Source organism: Hesperophylax consimilis, chromosome 16 (assembly GCF_061612785.1).
Source record: "Hesperophylax consimilis isolate HC1 chromosome 16, BYU_Hcon_1.0, whole genome shotgun sequence".
In the NCBI taxonomy this organism is placed as follows: Eukaryota; Metazoa; Arthropoda; class Insecta; order Trichoptera; family Limnephilidae; genus Hesperophylax; species Hesperophylax consimilis.
This window is the reverse complement of record NC_142851.1, coordinates 13,656,475-13,678,998: the sequence shown is the minus strand read 5'-3', so window position 1 is coordinate 13,678,998 and position 22,524 is coordinate 13,656,475. Positions and strand designations below refer to the sequence as shown.

The 22,524-nt window shown below is 34.1% G+C and overlaps 1 protein-coding gene across 1 annotated transcript; it reads right to left on the bottom strand.

The window, feature by feature from the left end:
* Positions 1-1,274: 1,274 nt before the first annotated feature.
* Positions 1,275-22,457, bottom strand: LOC149416741 (uncharacterized). The gene is made up of 12 exons (XM_089640626.1): positions 21,318-22,457; positions 20,259-20,549; positions 14,004-14,160; positions 12,146-12,255; positions 9,827-10,023; positions 9,537-9,664; positions 9,181-9,383; positions 7,925-8,062; positions 7,004-7,138; positions 4,236-4,361; positions 2,295-2,641; positions 1,275-2,199 (listed from the first exon to the last, which is right to left on the bottom strand). Exons 1-11 carry the CDS (start codon positions 21,957-21,959, stop codon positions 2,444-2,446), a joined length of 2,325 nt encoding a protein of 774 aa, XP_089496752.1. The 5' UTR covers positions 21,960-22,457; the 3' UTR covers positions 1,275-2,199; positions 2,295-2,443.
* Between the last annotated feature and the right edge of the window lie 67 nt (positions 22,458-22,524).

Here is a 22,524-nt window from a genome sequence, read left to right as displayed (position 1 = left end):
CATGTGTACTCCATGGTGTTCATGTAGTGACACGTACAAATCGTAAAGAGTCTCGAAGCGTTCCGCTCTGACCGCTCTACTAAAGCCGTGCTGCTATTGTTGTTTCAGTCGTCGCATAGGAACAGTACCTTTTACATCACTATTTCGTATATATTGTTAGTTTGCTGCAATAACGACATAAATCAAACATAAAAAATACACATACCTGAATTATTTGGTCAAAACTGACCATTTCCACTTGCACTTTTTACTGATATAATAGCATACCTGAACCACTAAAACTTGCCGTAGGACAGCAGTAAGTATCAATATTGCTTCTTGATATTATTAGAATAATTTAAAATGTTCAAACTCGCTTCCTGAAAAATTGCTAATTTTGAATGTGTCAATTGCAGCTAACAAGCGATATGTAGTCATAATTTTAAAACATTCAACTTTAAAACTCAAAAAAATAAATATTACTTCTTGCTTTTTTTCAAGAATATTGTAAGGTTAAACAGTGAACTATATGTTCACACAAGATAAATGCAACAAACAGGACTTGTGGACATGTTCTTATGTGTTGTATTAACAAACATCTTAAGCTGCCAGTACACGTTGGGCCAATGTGCCGGGCAAAAAATAGAACACTGAGCATATTGGGTCAATTCTGCATTGGCCATTTGATCAAGATGGGTATGGAAACTACTGCAGCCGCGGAAATTTATTTGTAAAGCATGTTTAATTATTATCTCAATGTGCACCAAAGAAGAAGGTTGATGCTGACTATGATGACTGTGACGGATCAGGCCAATGTGTGAACGATTTTAAGGGGTTAGCACCGAGATCCTTTGATGTGTGCATGAAAAACTGACAATAATCGATTGGTCGGCCAATCACCAAGTGCTATCTTATTCTTTATATCTACCTGAATACGTTTGGCCAGATCATTGGCCCAACATGTACTGGCAACTTTACATTTGCCGTAATACATTGGTTGTGACAATACTGATTATGTATTACTTGAGGGTTAATAAACCAAAATGATTATCTTTAACACATATATTGCTTAAAATGATAAAAAAATATACTCTCTTCAATCGTTTCAGATAAAACAATCTGTAATTTCTGTACAATACTTATACAGAGTTAAGCAGTTATGTCTTTTATACTTACCGCCTTCACAACTTAATGGGCTGTCATTATTATATGTTTGTAAAAAATATTATACTTCACAATAAGTAAATAATATTATTATTCCCCATTTAAAAAATGAACATGGAAAATATTTTTTTGTTTTAAAAAAAATAATAATAAATGTAATATTGCAGATTGTTTTACACAACATTAAATTAAAAATAATATCATATACTTGAGATATCACCATTTGACATAAGCGGTCTGGTAAATAAATGAGACAATTTTTATTTACATTTGATCACATAAATTTGTGTAACCTTCTCATCACAGCATTTAAACAGCCCGATGACAACATATTTATAGAACTTTTTAATAAAATATACAAGTAAAATCAATACAGACCAAAATTTTGGCATTTGCACTAATGCAAATCTGTAATTTTTTTTAATAAAAAATGCAAAATTTTGGCCTTTTTACAATACTTGCGATTTTAAGGTTAATAATGCCAATTTATTGTAGGCGTGTAAAAAAAAAGAAAGCAATATCAAAAGATCTTAATATTTCTTTGTCTATGGTTTTGACAAGCTTGAAATACTAACTTAAATAGAACGCAGCAAACTTCATGTCGAAAGCGCAGCGAACTATTATTCTATTTTGATTTTTTTTTTTAAACATTACGTCACTTTTTTGCTCAAAAATACAAAAAGGAAACATAACACAATTTTTGTTGCAAAATAACAAAACTTTTACCAAAATGCGACATTCGTATAAAATAAAGCAACATTCGTAAAAAATAATGCGACATTCGTAAAAATAATGCGAAATTCTCAGGTCCTTAGTAATCAATAAGGTATAAAATTTTGATACAAAATTACAAATAATGGAAAGAAAGGTAAAATAAAAACATGATGTATATAACTATTTTCGTGACGTTTAAACAAGTGTCAGCAATAAAAATAAACTCAAATCCCCTTATAAACGCGGTATAAATACTATGCGATGCGTAAGGTCGGAATAGTGAAAAACTTGACTTATTACCACATCATAGCAATAGTTAAGCCGGGCTTAAGGCCGGCTAACCTCAGTTAGCCGTCTTACCGGCTCAACTTAAGTTGAAGTGGTAAGCCGGCTAACTGAGGTTAGCCGGCCTTAAGCCGGGCTTAAGGCCGGCTAACCTCAGTTTGCCGGCTTACCGGCTCAACTTAAGTTGAAGTGGCGCAAAGAATCTAATAAGTAAGACGGATAATGTACAAACTAACATTAACGTGACTTATAAAATTAGATTTAAGTATAAAAATGCACGAATATCAGTATGGAAAAGAATTCAGGTAGTACGGCCGAGTTTCAGCACGTTGAGGATGACCTCGTCCACAGTCTGGGTGTCGAATAGGGCCTTCATGGGGTCGTCGTCTATGACCACGGTCAGCAAGAGTTTGGCGTTCTCACGAAGTCGTTCGGAGCGCCCCGTTATTTCAGGAGGCGCTGTTGTGTGCCCGCATTTGATGATCAGGCCCTCCAGCACCTAACAAGATTATTAAACATTACTATGACGATAAATATTTCAAAGTAGCTGACGTGTATGAATGGTTTGGAGAAAGTTTTGAGGTTGTGTACCTAAAACTGGGTGCATTTTTAAGGTTGACATAAAAAAATTACTTTTTAAAGTATTTTTTTCACTTCAACATGCCATGTCTTACTCGGGCATCTCCGTCTTTATCTGCCATTTGCTTCTGCGTCATTTTTCCTTACCCCCTTTTTCGTTTATCACATCACAGTATTTGATTTATTTGATCGTGCCATGACTTCCTCGGGCGTCCCCAACTTTTCCTACCATTCACTTCAAGTAGTATCATGAAATCTTCACTGTTAAAAAAACTTTAACTAAAAATTATCTTCAATTTGACTACTTATCTCAATTCCAGAGATAATGCTTTAAGACTCCCTTGGGCGGCCCCCACATTGTCTACCATTTTACTACTGTTCACCAAATTGTTGCTATTATAAAACTACATTAAATCGACTTTATTAAACTCCATATCTCATTCCAATGCAGAGATAATGCGTCTTTCTTGGGTGTCCCCGACTTCAACCATTTAAACCACTCTCTAAACCTAAACGAACTTTGAAATTTTCAACGAAATCAGTCCAGTAATACAGGGTGTCCGGAAACTCGTAGTACAAGCGGGAAACTGGTGAATCTACATCACATTTGGAGTCGATTTTGTAGTATATTTTTTTTTATTTGAGCTTTCGTTATCGAGTAAATCGAGTTTGAAGTTGATTTTTTTTTTTTTTTTTTTTTTTTTAATCAAATTCTTATAAATTATTACTGAAGATCAAAGTACCCAACTAATTAAAACTATTTGAAAGTAAAACAAATGAAGAAACTCGGATTTGAAGCATTATTTTGAAATCACCCTTCATTTAACCCGGTGTAGTCATAAAATATTTCTGCTCTGCAGGGTTAAAACATCTGTTATTCAACCCTAAACACCAGAAAAAACTTTAACCCTAAAATAGCCGAAAAATATTTTTTTTTGGTTTTTTTTTTTTTTTGAAAATGCTCAAATCAAAAAACTTTGTTTTTTTGGGTTCCCCATGTGGTGTAGATTCTCCAGTTTCCCGCTTGTACTACGAGTTTCCGGACACCGTGTATATGAGGGACACATACGGACATTGCATAGTATCATATTATATTTACATAGATTTGCGTTGTCATTGTAAGTTATGTACTACCGTGGCTATTCTAAGATTTCAACTTTTGTGTTTGAGTGGAAGATATCATCAGTATCACCCTGATGATTGATTCCATTGAAACGTTTCTTGAAATGGCTTAAGCCGTATTTGGTGTCCAGATCTGAATAAGCCAGGTACTTCCTTACATTCCGTTTCCCCTCCTCACTGCCCTCGACCTCACAACACACTCCAATTGGGAATGCCATAGTTCCACTGGCTCCAGCTGGTGGAGCAGTTCAATAGTTGGGACTTATGGGCGATATTCACATCAACGTGTTTAGATTCAGATTTAGTTCACATAACGCACCGAAACGATTGAATGAATGAATATATAAAGGAGTAGGTGAACACTGAACGGTAATCAGTGTCTTTGTACTTACATCATCAACTGTTTGTTTGCCCAAGTTGAAGGTTTCAAAGTTGTCTTTATCAATGAGCAGATCCAGTAGTTCCTCGATGCTGTAGGCCAGGTTATCATCCGACAGTGGGAGGTCCACTATTTCTACCTGGAAATTTTCATCATAATTAATACAAGACTAAACATAGCCATCTCCATCATAAACCCTTTTTTATTATTTGAGAGTTTAATTTAACCATTGAGATCATAATATTATATTATGGAGGTATTCCACCATCGTTCTGATAGCTTATCCATGGGATACTATTCCAAGGTATTTACTATTCGGTACTTGAACCTATGAATAGTGGTTATATATGTGATAAGTTAGCCAAGTTATTGCGAGTATTTATTTGTTAATTTATTTAATATATGCTATCCTATGGGTAAGCTATCAAGAGGATGGTGAAATACCCCTTATGCTATTTAATTTTATTTTAATAGGTGAGATACCTTACTTTAAAAACCTTATTTGAACTGAATATTATTAAATAAAACAACAAAAGCAGTGATAAACATAAAAAACTAAGTACAAACGATTTTATATTAAAAAAAACGTTGATGGCCACATTTGATTTGTAGCATTATAAAAAAAAACTGTCAAAATTAAGTCTACATTCATCACAAAACTGTCAAAATAAAGAATATATTCACTAAAAAACTGTAATAATAGATAATATATTCACTAGAAAACTGTAATAAATAAAGAATATATTCATTACAAATCTGTAGTAAATAAATAATTTATTCAGTACAAAACTGTAATAATGGCTACATTTTTTATTAATAATTATAAAACCAATAAAAATTTTTTTTTTGGAAGAATCGGTGATCCACCACTTCAACTGCAATATGGCACTTTAACCATTAACCGGGTAAAGAGAAATATCTGCCAAATTACATTTTGCAATTTTTACCAAGCAGAGGCTGCGGGATACACTCTTAACTTATACGCCGCTACAGGCACATTTGTTATGCGTAAATATGTAGCGAATTTAGCATATAAGAGAACCAAAAAATGGTTTTAGCCTTTATCTTACTGATATCTGGCGATCACCAGTTAACATATTCTTATTTGTTTACACAAAACAGTTGAAGTCAATGATGGTGTAACAGTATGGTAGTGTGTATGAGGTGATGGCATGAGTTTTTGTTATGCCTCACTGTTTATAATATTAGTCCTATCCTGCATCTTATCGTTTATTTATGTGTTTCAACATAATTCAGGGTAACAAAGAATTTTGTTTTTGTTAACTCTTTGCACGCGGCCGTATCAACTGTTGTTACGGCAAAAAGTCTATACTCACACGCGGCTGTATCAACAGTTGATACGGAAACTTTGACGGCCGATATTCCAGCGCTCTTTCGTCATAAATGTATTTCTTGCTCACTTGGACATTCGTAGAACTATCACGATGACATCTGACATCTACAAGAATTTCTCAAAAATAAAATTGTATTTCATAAAAAAAGATCGATAATCAAGTGCGCCTCTTCGCGCCTTTTAGTCCTTTAGTTTACATTTTTGTCAACGGATGGCGTTAGTACTAGTATGTCATTCACAACTTTTCATAACTAAAAATGATAAGTGATCATGGTGTCCCACTTGTGTCTATCAACGCAGTGGCCTAAGTACACACACGCCGAGTGAATGGCGGGACCACATTCAAAAGATACGGTACGTATGTATGAAATTTTATGTTTTTGTTTTTATAAACATCTAAGAGTGTTGACACACGAGGATTTTTTTTCATACTGTGGAGAATAATCTGTTCTATCTATATAGTCCAATAAATCATGCCAGAATGCTATAATTTGACATTTAATTGCGTGCATAGGTATTTGAAAATATGTACCGCGTACGGGTATAGATAAAACGGAGCAAATTAACGCGTTCAAAAGGTTAAGAAGCTGAAGAATGAAACAAAAGAAATAAAAATAATGTTGTTGAATTGAATCACAAGTCTAAATTTAACTTCTCACGCCCCAGCCATATTCTGTCAGACGGTCGAAGTATTTCCATTTCGCAATAAAATCCATAAACATATCTGAAAACTAAAAAATGTTTAGAAAGGTGATGAAATACGCTCTCATATTTTATTAGAAATATATATATTTTTTGAAATATCAAAATTTTTACCGCAAACAAATGGCTCACTTTACGTTTTTTGTAACTAAAATTACTGATAGCGAAAAAATATACAAAAACATATTTATTTTATTAGACGAATGTATTACAAACGTTAGAGTCGCCTCTCTTTGTTGTCATTTCATATTAAAACAATTAATAAAAAATTCACAATGTCTTAAAAGTTTTTTCAAATTGCTTTTGGTATATTTGATTTCACGAAGGTGCACATTTTAATTCTTCTGTGGTTAACTTCTATATTTGAATATAAAGTGTGGTGTTTTCTCTTTCTAACACTGTTTAGATCATATTTCTTTCCACGACAGTAAGGAAGTTACAACGGTCTCTGTGAGACCATATGAGTTGTTCCTAAAATCCAACAAATTAGCCTGAAGGGTTAAATAGAATTGATAAATGTTGCTACACACTCAGTATCTTTCGGCATTTGAGGTAAGAGGGGACTACGGGATACTATTGGACTGCACAAATACATTCAAGCGAGTCCTCCATTAAATTATTTTTCATGTACCTGTCAAGAATACGTTTAATACAGATTATTAGTTTGCAGCAAACAACACATCTAAACGGAAAAAAATATTAATTCTCGTAGAAAATAAACTCACTTCAATATCCTCAGAAGCTGCGGCAATTATCATCAAGGCTTCTCGAGCTATTTCAGAGTCTTCGTCATAAGTGCGGCGTATCGATCCCTTTCCCTTCTTCGCCCCGTTTCTTAGCGAAGCCTTGTGTGAGACAATCTGGGGGAATGGTGCGGGTCAGTTTGATACAATGGTGAATATGTGAAGAAAACCACTCTAGCGATGGAGTTTTCTTGGTTTTCGATTAGGCCATTCAATTTGATTAATATCATATCTCCAAATTATTATTTTTTTTGATAAATTAATGTTTTAAAGACAAGATTTTATTTATGCATAGCACAAAGGATAACAATTATTTTTATAAGCAATAATTGTTCGCCTGAAACACTCATCCACATTGAAAAAATCTCCTGATAAAAAATACATGACGCCAACGGGACTCGAACCCGTGTCCATTCGATTTCCGGTCGAAAATTTTGGTTGTTCTCAGGTGAAAAAATGTAAAAAGCAGTAATTGTTGAATGAAACACTAGCATATATATTGAATATTTTCTCGGGTAAGAAATAAGCCCCCATAGCTCAGTGGTCAGAGCTTTCGACCGGAAATCGAATGGACACGGGTTCGAGTCCCGTTGGCGTCATGTATTTTTTATCAGGAGATTTTTTCAATGTGGATGAGTGTTTCAGGCGAACAATTATTGCTTATAAAAATAATATCTCCAAATATTAATATGGAAACATATGAACTGGTGACTGAGATTTAAAGTCAATGAATCCATCTAGATTTTCACCGTTAATTCCACATTTTTTGATTTTATAAAAAATCATTAAAATTTATAATTCATTAAAATCACCCACCTAAATTTGGGTAGCTATTTTTTGAATGGATAGTACAAAGATTATTTTCAAAAAGAAAATAATATGTTAACAGGATTGAGTACTCACCTCATCCTCTGCAATCTGCATCAGTATCTCTTCTGTAATATCTGAGGAGTTTTTCCGTTTGGCTTTAGTTAAAACCGGCTGGTTTGTTTCAGCGCCTTTGCCACGACTTCTCTTGAGTTTGGATTTCATCAGTTCAAGCTAATTAAAATCACAGAATTTTTTAAGGTTAGAGGAACAATATATGCTTCATAAAACTTATTACAAATTCATAATATGTATGTCTTTTTAAATTCATAGTAGGTGGTTAGTTACTTTTTAGTTGGTTACTTTTTTGCAAATTACCTACTTAAACAAAATGCAATGGTAAGCATCAGATAAGAAAAAACAAATAATTTTTTATTTTATTTTTTGGAATAACATGATCTAATGGGACAGTATCTCCTTCGGTCATATTTAACTGTATCATACTTCGAACAAGAACTACATTGTCTTCATTTTTCTCACCACACATTTTTATTGGCAGCTATTTTTATGTATGATCGCAAGATTCAACCTGAACTAAATGCAATCCACACAGTGTCTTTAGAAAAATATATCGTATTTTAATTTTAATGTGCGACATCTATTGACTTTTTCTGCAAGTCTGGGATGAATATTTTATTTTTTGGAATAACTTAATGGGTAAAACCTCAAATTTTAATATTCAATTATCAAGACGATATTAGCGAATCCCAAATGAAAATTTTGAAACAGAAAAAGATAAAGTCACATCTAGGATGTTTCAAAATTTTCATTTAAGAATCGCTAATATCGTCTTCAATTATTAAAAAAACACAAATAAAGTCAATATCAAAAACAAATATAATGAATTTCCATCCATTAAATGAATCATAAGAAATTCACTTTTTTGTCACTCAACATCTCTGGCGTGTTAAAAAATTCCTGTTGTGAAAAAGTGGTAAAATTACTTTTTGTTGAATATAACTTACTTTTTTCAAACTGTGAATATTGTAAGTAAAAAATGTACATTCATATATAAATATGTACATATTACACACTTTTTTCAACGAAAATGTTTAAAGACTTTCTATTCTAACAGTCTTCGTTGAATTTCTAATACTAATTTATTACACATTTACTTCCGCATCTGCAAAAAAAATCTGCTTCCATTTTAAAATTTCTGGTACATCTGAATCAAGGAGTTGCAAAACTTGCTCTGGAAATTTTGGAAATCTCGAGATAGTCTGAAAGATGTAGAATAAGATGAATGAAAATCATTTTAGAATCAAGGGTTGGTTTAAGAAGAGGATTAGCACCTTAGCCTTCCTGCCTGCCATGAGTGCCTCCTTGTACTTGTCCTTATGGCGAGAGCGCAGGTGTCGCAGGAGGCAGTCGAAGCGGATGAAGGCGCTCACGCACAGCGGGCAGGAGCGCGTGTTCTCCTTGCGGTGCGTGACTGTGTGCGTAGTGAGCAGAGCACGCGTTTTAAAAGACTTTTCGCATAGGTTACACGAGTACGCTGCAAACAAATAATGTACAGTATTGTATCAACATATAACTAGCTGTTGGAAATAACAGCTAGATGCCTTCAACGCCCAAAGCTATTGACAAAAATGTGTGTCAATAGTTAGATATAAAAATGATAATATACGTTAAGATGTTAACTACTTACGTTTTTCTTCAGAGTGTGTGATCATGTGCCTGGCCAAATCTTTCTTCATGAAAAACTTGTCGCAGCCGGAGACTGTGCACTTCACCTTCCTCGCCCCTTCATGCTCAAAGTTCTCATGAGTCTTCAGTCTGCACAAATAACAAACGTTTTCATCAAGTCCTCCATCATTGCGCAAGTAACACTTTCTACTTATAATGATGGTAGTAGAAGATTTTTAAATACTGTTTCATTATTCGTAACCAGAGAATATTTGTTTTTCTAAAAAAATAAATGTACAAAACCCTACTCACTTGAGTTTGCGGTTGAACTTCATATCGCAGTACTTGCACTTGAAGCCGTAGTCGCCCGTGTGGTAGAACATGTGCGCGCGCAACTGCGTGCACTGGATGAAGGACTTGCCGCACACGTCGCAAGTGTAAGGCTTCTCCTCCAGGTGCACCAGTAGGTGGCGATTCAGGGTCTCCTTGAATGTGAAGTGGCGATTGCACTGCGGACGGGAACGCAATTCATGATTATATTTATCAATTATATACATCCAAATGGGCTTTCACATATTTACATTAGGATACATAGTACAGGATGACCGGGGGTAAAGTGCACAAACTTCAGGAGGTGATTCTACATGATAGTACAGGTAAAAAACAACTTTTTTCGAAACTTCAACATTTTAAGGTAGTTTTCAAGTAAATATAAGTTAAATTGTTTGTATGGAAAAAATAATATCCTTCTTCGGAAAAAAAACAACAGAATTTTGAAAATAGTTATTTATCTTTTTTACTTCTACAATCATGTAGAATCACCTACCGAATTTTGTAGATTTTACCCCCAGACACCTATATATTACGCAGCCACTGCTGGTCACAGACAAAACACCCAACATTACACTAGCAATACAAACTACTTACTATCAGAAAACTGTCCCGGACGCATCTATCATAAACAAAGGCATTCGGGACTCTCCACTTGGACAGACCACATCTCTTCACCTTGTTTGTTATACTGATATAGCTTGGGAATTATGAATAGGAATTATATTTCCAAGATGTTAAAAACATTTCTGGAAAATCGATATAATGTGGATGTATTGAAAAAAAAAAAAAAAATGTTCGTTCGTTAGGTCCTATTAATTATTATTGTCTGCACAGACAATATTGTCAATCTCTAGTTGGTGTTTGCATTTGCAGCTTTTTCTATCTGGAAACTTCAAGTCAGCTTAACTAATGTAACAAATTTCCTCTTTCGACAAAGTACACAATGACATTAATACAACAAATTAATTACAAACATGGATAGTAAATTTTACCTTAACAAGTCCTCTTTGGAGTGAACACTGTTCCACAAGCTGGGTATAAAACAAGTCAAGATCAATAGTTAGTCATATGTTAGGAATATGTACATCAGTGATGCACAACCGGCCTGCGGGCCTATTCGTGTGCCCCACTTGGGTAATTAAAATTAATGTGAAGAACATTAAATAATAGTACAAACTAAAGTGAGTTCAGAACAGACTTTATTGTAGCAAAAGTAAAAATAACGATTATCAATAAACAGTTAATTCTCGTAAATAATATAATTATACTCGCGGGAAAGACGACACGGTGCATTATTTCCGACTATATTCAGAGCACAAAATAGGTACTCCTTAACCTCGATGAAAGGGAAGACACATCTCGCTATCGGTATCAGGTTCTGAGCCTAGGGCTTGATCTGGAAATCTGCTCGTTCAAGGCCGTGCTTCTGCTTATGTAGGCCATCCATGGTACATCTTTCGTGGAGCCGGCCAATGATTGGTTGGTTTATAATTTGCGTAACCAGTAGGAGATCTACGATGTCCTGCGTTCGTAGGTAGGGCTGTCGTAATAGGTGTCAGCGAGAATGTATTTGGGATGCGCGGTTTTGTCCCGTTACATAAATAAAAATCAACAATATCAATTTATTGGTTTGACCTTGGACAGGGAAAATTTTGCATCTGCAGCACTCTTTCTCTGATATTTTGAATTGGTTTCATTTAGTAGATATACAACCAAATAATGTTGTTTCTAAAAAGATAGAAGTAATGGAAGTGAGTATTGATTTTTCTTATTTAATGGCAATCATTAAGATTTCCAGGTTCTATGATCAAAATATTTAACTAGTTTCCGTTCTCTTTTACAAAATACGAAAGGTTTCACGACAAACGTGTCCGTATCCGATATTTTGAATTAGAATTTGGTTACTGGTATAGAGGGTTGTTAACCAAAAAAATCTATGTTTTTCTTATTAGTAATAAGGGAATCTAGGGGGAAAAAACATAGGCAAAAAGCGAGTTTTATTTTATTTTGTGAAGTTTAGGCACAAATATTAAAATGTTTTCTGATCCTACTCTATAAAGAACTTAATTTAATAAAAAGGGTTTTTAAGTAGGAGATTTTACACTTCAAGGCCTGATAGTATATTTTATTATTCTAGGCTTAAAAAATTCTTGATTAAAGCAAAGGCCAAGATGTGTTCTACTCGCAGAATTTAATTAAATCATCTATTATAATTGTAGGCAATCAAACTTCCAAACAAAAGCATATCGCCGTAAGTCGAAAAAGGGGACGTTTGGTTGATTGTTTGTTTGCAATTACCTCGTTACATTTGTAAGGTTTTTCCCCGGTATGGCAGCGTTCATGCTTGTCTAGGGCTCCTTTTGACTTGAAGGCTTTCTTGCAATGCTTGCACGGGAAGGGCGTTTCACCTGAATACAGAACATTATAAATATTTTATTTTTTTATAAGACAGACAAGACTTTTAACAGCTCCGGCTCCCAGACAGACTAGCAAATTTATTCACAATTTGGAATATTGTTGTGAAATAATTCCATCCTCATACAATATTAAACTCTATGCGCTGGTGGTAGATGGTCCAATATCCAGTGGCATGTATAGGTAAAAATTGTTGCATTCCGTTGAACTGTGCATTTTTAAAATTATTATAATTTATTTTTGAATGTTAGGGTATTGTTGCATTTGATCTGAACATAAATAATATTTGATTGATTTAATTTGGACTTTAACCAAGATTAAATTAATTGCTATTAATTAACTAACAAACTAACCATCACGCCGTTTCCCGCAGGGGTAGGCAGAGAGGACAGACTAACAACTCGGTCTTGGCACACACTTTTTGCCTCATTCAAATTCATACATACTCTTCCATTATTCTGACTTTTGACATGGCATGACTAGAGTATCTGATTCGCTTGATCGTGCCATGTCTTCTGCTACCATTCGCGTTTGCATCATATATCCTCCTTTCTTCGCTCATTCACTCTATATACCCAAACCATCTAAGCGTTCCTTTCTTATTCTTACTCATTACGCTTACATCAGCCTTGCACTCTTTGAAGATCTGCACATTTCTCACACGATCATATATGTTCAATTAAATATAATTGAATAATTCTAAAATAGTCCTTTGCCTCGGTAGAAATATAAAAACTAATTAATCAACTCATTACGTATGAAGGTAAACTCTAAGGCCACGTCCGCACAGGCAGGCGGCTTACTTAGCGCCTAGAGCCTAGTGGCTTGCATTCTGGCTACTTGCTAGGATACACGGTGTCCGCACTGAAGGTGGTTTGCGTGGTGGGTCGCTAGGTGTCTTGGTCATTTGCTTGTCGTCTAGTTGACGAGATGTCACTTTCAAAAATAGCTCTAAAACTGCTACTTACAGAAAATTCATCTTTAAAATATACCATTTCACGGCCTTATCCATCATGTTGGGTTCATGACATAAATAAGTCACGGTCAAGTCATGGGCAGTTTAATGTTCTGTATAAACAATTGCGTAATTTTGACGAAAAATTTTACCAGTCCAGCCCAGAGAATCATTAGATATACTTCTTAGTATACATAATCCAACGCCATAACCATAATTAACGTCTCATTGTAAAAAAAATTATGACATAATTATTATTATTATTTTTTTTAAGACAACTACATTTGTATGTAGTTCATTAGCTGGATTCCACAGAGGTTCTCTTTTAAAAACAGATGCAATTAATATTTCGTCCATTTTTCTCTTCAAAAATGCCTCGCGCCTAGTGACAAAAAACCAACACGTTCGTTCACTTCGATACCCGCAAAGCGACTAGCATAGCGACTAGCTAGACGCCAAGCGCGCAGTGCGGCCAGTCGCGAGTGTTGTAGAACGTTTGTTTTACTAAGCTACTCGCTAGGTGACTCGCTAGACTCTAGGCGCTAAGCAAGCCGCCTGCCTGTGCGGACGTGGCCTTATGCTTCTGTTGTACAGAACGCACTGCGGAAGCTGACAGAATCGAGATTTCTTTCTGTAATAATAATAATAATAATACTTGGATGACTTTTATAGCGCCGTTTTTGTGCAAAAACACCTCAAGGGCGCTGAATTATGTATTATCTGTATTATGTATTTGAAAAACAAATCTACTTTTGGGGGAGTATTAAGCACTAATTAAATAATTACCTGTGTGAGTGCGCATATGAATGGCCACCATTGCTTTCCCTTTGAAATCCTTTTTACAGATATCACATTTGTAGATTTTCTTAGAAATCCCCTTCCCAATGTGTATTCGCAGGTGATCTCTGAGGTTGTCTTTGCGGGAGAACTCAACACCGCAAACCTACAAAATAAAAAAGTTTTAAAAAATTCAAGTTCTTACGGATATTTAATAAAGACCTTTGTTACCTTTCCTGGCTAGACAAAATTACACCTAATAACTTACAATACGCTACCGGAAATCGTTCCAGGTGCTGTTATCCAAAAACAATGGTATTCACGATTCTTAACTCAGACGAGCTGCATATTTTCACATTGTTTGCTTATTTTTTTTTTTTATTTTTTTTTTTTATTATTTTAATATAGATCATAGTTACATTAATACATACATTTTTTTGCAAAATATAATATTTAGGTACAATTGCTCATGTATACCTTATCAGAAAAGAGGAGCTCTTGTGCCTGATAAGGGAGCCACGATTCTTACTTCAGTGATTCAATGTTATGTGTAAAATATAAATATAATATATCCATATATTTTTTTAATATAAGTTTTTTTTGAAAAAAAGTTTGATTTTATTGATTTGTTCTTGTTGGTTCGTAATACAGCGCAATTCGGAAGGGAGATTATTGTAGTTTTTTATGGCTTGGTAAATATAATGGTTTTGCATTTGAGTTGTTTTAAAGATTGGCGTAATAAATTGATTTCCATTTCTCATCAGTTTGTAAAATTCTTGATATTCTGTGTTATTTTTTTCTTTACACATTTTTATAATTGAAGTTTGCTTAAATATATCATCAATATTTGGTACTGGAAACATTTTAAAAAGCAATTTTGTTGGGAAAGTAGAGTTTTTTTTAAGTATTACCTTTATAATAATTTTTTGCGAGACTTTTACTGAGTTTAGGTTGTTTTTATAAGATCCTCCCCAACCTATGATTCCGTAAATAAGCAGGGAGTGGACAAGAGCATAATATACATTTTTTAGTATTTTCACATTTATAATATTTCTTAACCTAACAAATATATATATACATTTCCTTATTCTCTTTACTAACTCCGTAATATGGCTTTTCCATTTCAAATTTTCATCGATGATCACACCAAGATATTTAATTTCAGAAGAAGAGTTGATTACAGTACAAATAGGATTAAGTAGTTTACAGTTGACATTGTCACAATTTTCATCATGGATTATGATATTTACTTTGTGTTTAGGTATTTTTTGTAGTGAAAATAATACATATGTTGTTTTTTTGGCATTAAGTGTGAGTAGGTTATTATCAAACCATGATTTTAAGATATTAATACATTCATTTGCAAGTTTGTTAACTAGTTCCCATGTTTGACCTTTTATTAATAAAACAGTATCATCAGCATAAGAGATTAATTCACCTTTGATTTTCTGTTGGAAAATGTCATTTACATACATTAGAAATAGTAATGGTCCGAGGACCGTGCCTTGAGGAATGCCAAATGTACTTGTTAGTGGTGTACTAAAGGTTTGGTTTAATTTTACAATTTGAGGTCTCTCTGTTAAGTAGCTTTCTATCCATTTAAGAGCTAAGTGGTCAATGCCATTTTCTTTTAATTTTAATATAAGTCTTTCATGGGAAATGCTGTCAAATGCTTTCTTTAAGTCAATAAAAATTCCTATACATTTATTTGATTTGTCCAGGGCACTCTGAATACTAGATGAAATTTTTGCAATGGCATCTTGGGTACTTTTTCCCTCTGTGAAACCGAATTGATTTTCATTTATAATCGAGTTTTTTTTTAAGAATGCAGTTAGTCTTTTTTTAACAATTTTTTCAAAAATTTTCGATATATTAGATAAGAGTGAAATGGGTCTATAATTAGAAATGTCTTCCGGGCTACCGGACTTAAATATTGAAGAGATTATGGTTTTCTTATACATGCTCGGGAAAACTCCTGTCTTAAAGCTATTGTTTATAATATGAGAGATTGGTGTAGAAATATAATTTTTAATGATTTTTAGTGTTTTTACAGCGAGACCGTCAAATCCCGGAGCAGAACCACCTCGCATTTTTGATATAATTTGTACAATTTCAGACGGATTGGTTGGTTCGAAGAGTTCAAGTTTAGTTTCTATATTTGGAATATTTTCAATATACATCTTATTTATTTTTTTCACGGTGATTTTTTCTGCTAGACTCTTTCCGATATTTGCAAAGAATTCGTTAAAAGCGTTTGCTCCTTTTTTAGGTTCTTCAATACAGTTAATTATGTTATTGTTTTGTATTACACTCTTAATAGTATTACTTTTGGTATTTTGTTTATTTTCCATGATTTCATTGATTATATTCCAAACTTTCTTACTGTCATTTTCAGAATCATCAAGTTTATTTTTATAATAATTTTCTTTCGTGTTTTTTATGAGCGTGGTTAATTTATTTTTGTATTCTCTAAAATGAACATTTAATTTAATGTCTAGTGGTTTTTTTTTTGTTTCTTTATAAAGCCATTCTTTGTGTCTTATGGACACAACAAGCCCATGTGTTATCCACGGTTTGATTTTACGAAATTTTGCTGTATTTCCTTTTGGAATAATTTTTTTTGAATCATTTATAAAGTTCGTTAATCTATTTTCAAATATTTTACAGCACTCGTTGACGTTATCACTTCGGAGAATATCTAACCATAATTCAGATGACAATTTATTTTTCAAAGATTCGATATTAACAACAGATATTTCTTTTTTATTATTAGCAGTTTGTCCGCAATGTTGGTTTATCGCCTGAGGTATTATTGAATTGTAATGTAGCGAAGTCATGTAATGGTCGGTAATTGAGGTTTTTATAATTCCCGAGTTTAAATTATTTATATCTTTGATATTTGTGAAAATGTGATCAATGCATGATGGACGTTGCCCATTGACGTTTCTGGTGTAAGAGTTTATACACGACACATAATTCAATTCCGCCATCATATTTAAGTAATTATCTTTATCGTTCGATGTATAATCGTGCGATATATTTAAATTAATGTCACCTAAAACTATTGTATTCGCGTTTCTGTTGTTTAATAACACATGTCTTAATTCTTCTATAAACAAACAGACAGTAGACGAGTGTGTTCTGTATAGAGAGATAATATCAATTTTTTTGTTATAACACTTCATTTGTACATGTAAGCAGTTTGTTCCATTCACATTAATTTCTTCCTCGCACAATATGTCACAATTATGTTGTACGAACATAACGATTCCACTGTTTTTGTTAATTCGGTTTGTAGTAGATACACAGGTATATCCCGGTATATAGTACGCCACTTCGCCACTTGAATGTGTTTCCGTTAACACAATGCAAGCGGGCTTCCTGAGATCATTATTTACTGTTGTCAAAAATTCATCCATGTTTCGTTCCAAACTTCTTATATTCATGTGTAGAATTAAAGGACTGAGATTGAGGTCGTTTTGGTGGGTACGATATTCTTGATAGCTGTTATATGTTTTTTCGTCAATATTATTTTTTTCGTCTAGTACGTTATATAAAAAATCTGTCATTTTTATTCGAAATCTATTCTGTCTCTTGCTACTTTGAGCATTTTATTTGACATAAGTTGCTGAAAGCTGTGTGGTCTGTTTTATTTTTCTCGCCATATTTCTTATTTTGCGATGTGCAATTTGCACAAACCGGTGTTTTTTCTCTTTCAGGGCATTTAGCAAAAGTATGATCACCCGTGCAATGCGGGCACACCGATGGATTCATTCGATTTAGGCATCTGGAGGCTGTGTGCATGAATTTGCAGCAGTGGTAGCACTGGGTTAAAGGATCACAATCCACTATGTTAACCCTTTGGTACTGGATATTTATCTTTTCTAATGATAGCAAATTTTTTCGTGTTGTACCGCTGGTTTCCACGATATAGTTCGAGAATTTGTTTTGTTCTTCATCTTCTTGATCCCGAGTACCACGTTGGTATTTCTTAGAATGTTTGTATTTTATTTCAGTAATCAAATTTATTTTATTTTCTTCGTTTTTCGTTACAATGTCTTGAATCCCTTCGTTTTGTGTGAGTATCCCATTTACTATTTCCTCTTCCGTCAAGTTCGATTTGAGTCCTTTCAAAATTAATTTGGGTTTTTTCTTTTTTATTTCATTTATTTCCAGGTTATAGTTGAGTTTTTTAATTTCCTCCGTAAGAGTGTTGGTATATTCTTTTTTTGGGCAGGATATGATTACTTGCTCTTTATTTGTTTTTCTTAGTCCATTTATTCCAATTTTAAGTTGGTCTATTTTGATGTTTTTCTGTATCTTATCACATATTTCTGCAGCTTTTGTTGTTTTTTTAGTTGATGATATTATTATTATTATTATAGAGAACCTCTCTTCTTTTGAAATTTCTTTTTTATTTGCTGCTAGAACTTGCGCGTAAGATGGAATTTTATTGTTTTTTTCTACGACTTCTTCTATTTTCTTCGTAATTTTCAATAATTTTTTTTTGTAGTTTGATTATTTCATTTTGGTGTTTAATTTTTTCAGTTTTCCAAAGCTCTTCTAATATATAAACATTTTGTTCTAGGTTCGTTTTTGCTTTCGAATCTTTCACTGTTGTAATTTTTTGTATTTCAGTTTTTATATTATCAATGGCCGTGTCCATAATGTGTTAGCTCGCTGCGCTCGGCGCAAATCGCTCGGCGAAATCGCTCGGTGCTCGGCAGCGCTTGCAATTTTTGCGACAATACTTTACTTCGCTGCGCGCGACCGTTCACGTTGATTATAGAACTGAACTGATACTTATATTATCATATCGTTGATATTGTATTTTGTATCCAATGTATCAATTATAAATTTATTTTGATCTTATTTGCACTTTATAATATGTCGCCTTCTAAATCAGGCTAATTATTCCTCACAATAGCAGCGACAGCAAAATCTATTTTTATTTACATTAGTTTTTGACGGCCGGCGTGGTCTAGTGGTATACGCTTTTGACTACAGATCCGAAGGTCGCGGGTTCGAACCCGGCGTGCGCAAATAAATTTTATTTGATTGATTTGTGTTATTTCACAATTAATTAATTAAAATAATATATAGTATATTTGCGGCACGTTCCAGAGTGGAAGATATTACCAGTATCGCCCTGGTGTAAGACCACCATTCAGAATTGAAACGTTGCTTGAAATGGCTTTAGCCGTGTTTAGTGACCAGATCTGAATAGCCAGGTACTTCCCCACCTTCCTCTTCCCCATCTCCCTCCCCTCCCCAATACCCTCAGCCTCACAACATACCCCAATTGGGGATGCCATAGTCTCACTGGCTCCAGACGGGAGCAGTTGGGACTCTTGTGCGGTAATACTGTAAAAAAAAAAAAAAAAAAAAACATTTAAAAGAATACATACTTCATATTTGCACCTCCTTCCATATGGGAAAATATTCTCAACTAGCTGAAGTTCCCGGGGTTGCCTGGGCTGTAGGCAGAGTTTTTCGAAATCAGAAGTAAACAGTAAATTTTCTCTTATTTTGAATGTCAATTGTGCAAAATTTCATCAAGAAGTAAGAAAATTCTGCTTTAAAAAAAAAAACAGGAAAAGGTTCGTATAGACAGTGACCTTCCATTTTTTTTAAGGTCAAGTGTGCAAAATTTCATCAATGTTTAAATAAAAATGTAGATTTGTAAAGCCACTCTGCAGAATTTCACTCGCAAATTCTTCTTTATATATGTAGATAGATTCTGCCCTAGTGAGAGGTGACCATTCGAGAAAAGAAAATATTCTAGAAATGGCTTTAGCAATGTTTTCTTATCAGATTTGAATAACCAGGTACTTCAGATTTGGAAATAATGCAAGGCCGATGTAAACATAATGAATAAGATTAAGGAAGAGATGCTAAGTTGGTTAGGACATGTGGAGCGAATGAACTAATAAAGGAGTGTAAGGCAAATGTATGACGATGAGGAAGACTTGGCACAATCAAGTTAATCAAATACTTCTTGAGGGTCATATCAAGAGTCAGAATAAAAGAAAATAATGTATAAGACGATGTATGATTCTGAATGAAGCAATTAGTGCATGCAAAGACAGAGTTGTGTGTCGGTCTAGCCTACCCCTGATGGATAGTCAGGCACTTCCCAACGTTTCACTCCCCCCAGTTAATCCAGTCTCGTAACATTCCAAAAAAATGGAAATGCCACAGTTCCACTGGATGCAGGCAGTTGTAACTCTTGTGTTGTATCACATAAAGAAAAGAATCAATAACCTGGCATGGCAGGATGGGTTTCTTCCTACCGTCGCAGCCTGTTTGCTCCAAGTGTCTCCGGAGGTTATACATTTTAGAGAATGTATTCTTGCAAAATTTACACGAGAGTTTTTTGCCATCACTGTTGTGGATTTGCATATGATCTGTGTAAACTCCTTCATCTGCACAAGACGCCTTGCACAATCTACATTGAACCGCCCCTTTCTTGCTGGAGTGGTATTCATTCATATGGGCCTCGAGAGAGGCCTTTATTTTGTAAATCTTCTTACATGCATCACACTTAAAAGGGGCCTGAAATTAAAAAACAAAAACATATTAAACTTGATAGTTATTAAATAGACAAGTACATTAGTACATACTAATATTCGCATTGCTATTGGTTATCCATGCAATTTGACTTAAATAGTTACACTTTTAAAAATGGATACGATCATATCCATGAATAGAATCTATAAAATAGATTGTATCCGTGAATAGAATCTATGAAATAGATCAGTGAGAACAGGCTTTATATGCCATAGAACGCCCAATAGAAATAGAAACCTAATGTTGAATCAACTTCAACATTACTTCTATTCTGTATATAGGCGTGAACGAAATAGAATAGTGCAAGTGTGAACGCGCAAACAGTGAGGGCGTCTCTATCAACGAATTTTCAATTGGCAGTGGCAAGCACCTATTTTCGTTTTTTTTCATCTCCTCTTCTTCATCTAAAGTCTAAAGCTATTGCTAACATTACCAATTCTGTATTATTAAATAGAGTCATAGAAACTAATACAATAGACAATAGCGAAAATAGCACCACCGTACATGCACAGTACACGCATACGTTGCCTGATGGCTTGGTGAAAGTACTGATGGAATCAATGACAAGTGTGAATAGGATGCACTGTGGTATCACTGAAGGACAGACACGGAACTGTACCGTCACGGGTAAGCGTAAATTGATCTTTATAGAGCCGATGGAACGGCGGTCTGAGATTAGGTCTACATGACTACATTTCAGGCATACGATTATAGTAAAATTATTTTTAATTGTATTATATTATGGATTCATACTTTGTGGGCAGTGGCTACGTTTTCTCCGCAGGAACCGCTTAAATCTGGGGTCTTCGCAGCTGAACTAACTTCTTCTTCTTCAGAACTATTAGGATCAGATGAATTTTCTCCCAATTCAAACAGTCTATCAGACTCATTTCTATTATTATAGGACAAATCATAATTCAGACTGCTTTCTTTATCAGACACAGGTTTGATAAGTAAGTTTAAATTTTGAGAATTTAAATCATTATGATTATCCAGCACATTGCTTAATTTTTTTTTCCTTCCATTGGAAATCCCGTGCTTTCTTTTTCCATTTAATGAGTTTATATTATTAGTTCTTTCATTGGATAAGATTGGCTTATTCTTTCTTCTTCCGTCTGACAATGTAGTGATAATTTTCCTTCGACCATTTAGTATTTTCCGGTTTATAGAAGAGGTATCAATACAAAATTTGATATGTCTAATGAGTCCCAACTTTGTGTTGTATTTCTTATTACATTTATCACAGATATATTCAATGGCCACCTTTTCAACTAATATTTTTTCAACAGGTTTCTTTTGGGCCCTACCATTTTTAATTACAACTAGAGCATCATTTTTTGCAAGCCCATTTGATGGTCGCAAGGTCAGCCTGGGAGATTTCCTTACTTTTCCCATATTGTTTATGTATGTGATTACTGAGAGCGCATTTTAAAATACCCTTGAACACGCACTTTTTCACGAATGCTTTTGTTAACTCTGTTATAAAAATAGTAACTCAGTTCACCTGTTGCTTTGTTGTTATTTACAAAAGTGACAGCTAGCCAATGACATTACAAAGCCGCTAGCGAGTTTCCGCCGAAATAAAAGACGATGCCTATGTTTCGCAACTTCAAATATTGTCATCGGTGTTTTAAAATTATTATTTTTTGTTTTCAAGGTAAAATAGAGCGGAGTATTGTTATTACGGGAGCACGGCAAATGTTTTATTGTATCGCGATTAACAAATTTGAACGAACGGTTGTCGGCGTCCAAAAACTTCAAAATATCGTCCCACTATCACGAAACACGAAATGTCATAACACAAATGATATTGTAAACATCAAACACATCCGCATGTAAACCCTGATATCTACCAAAAAGAACCTATTCATAAATTAACCACTCACAACCTATTCAACATATTATTATAATGACGGCTGCGATCGCGGCGATCATAAATATACCCAATATACCACTCTGC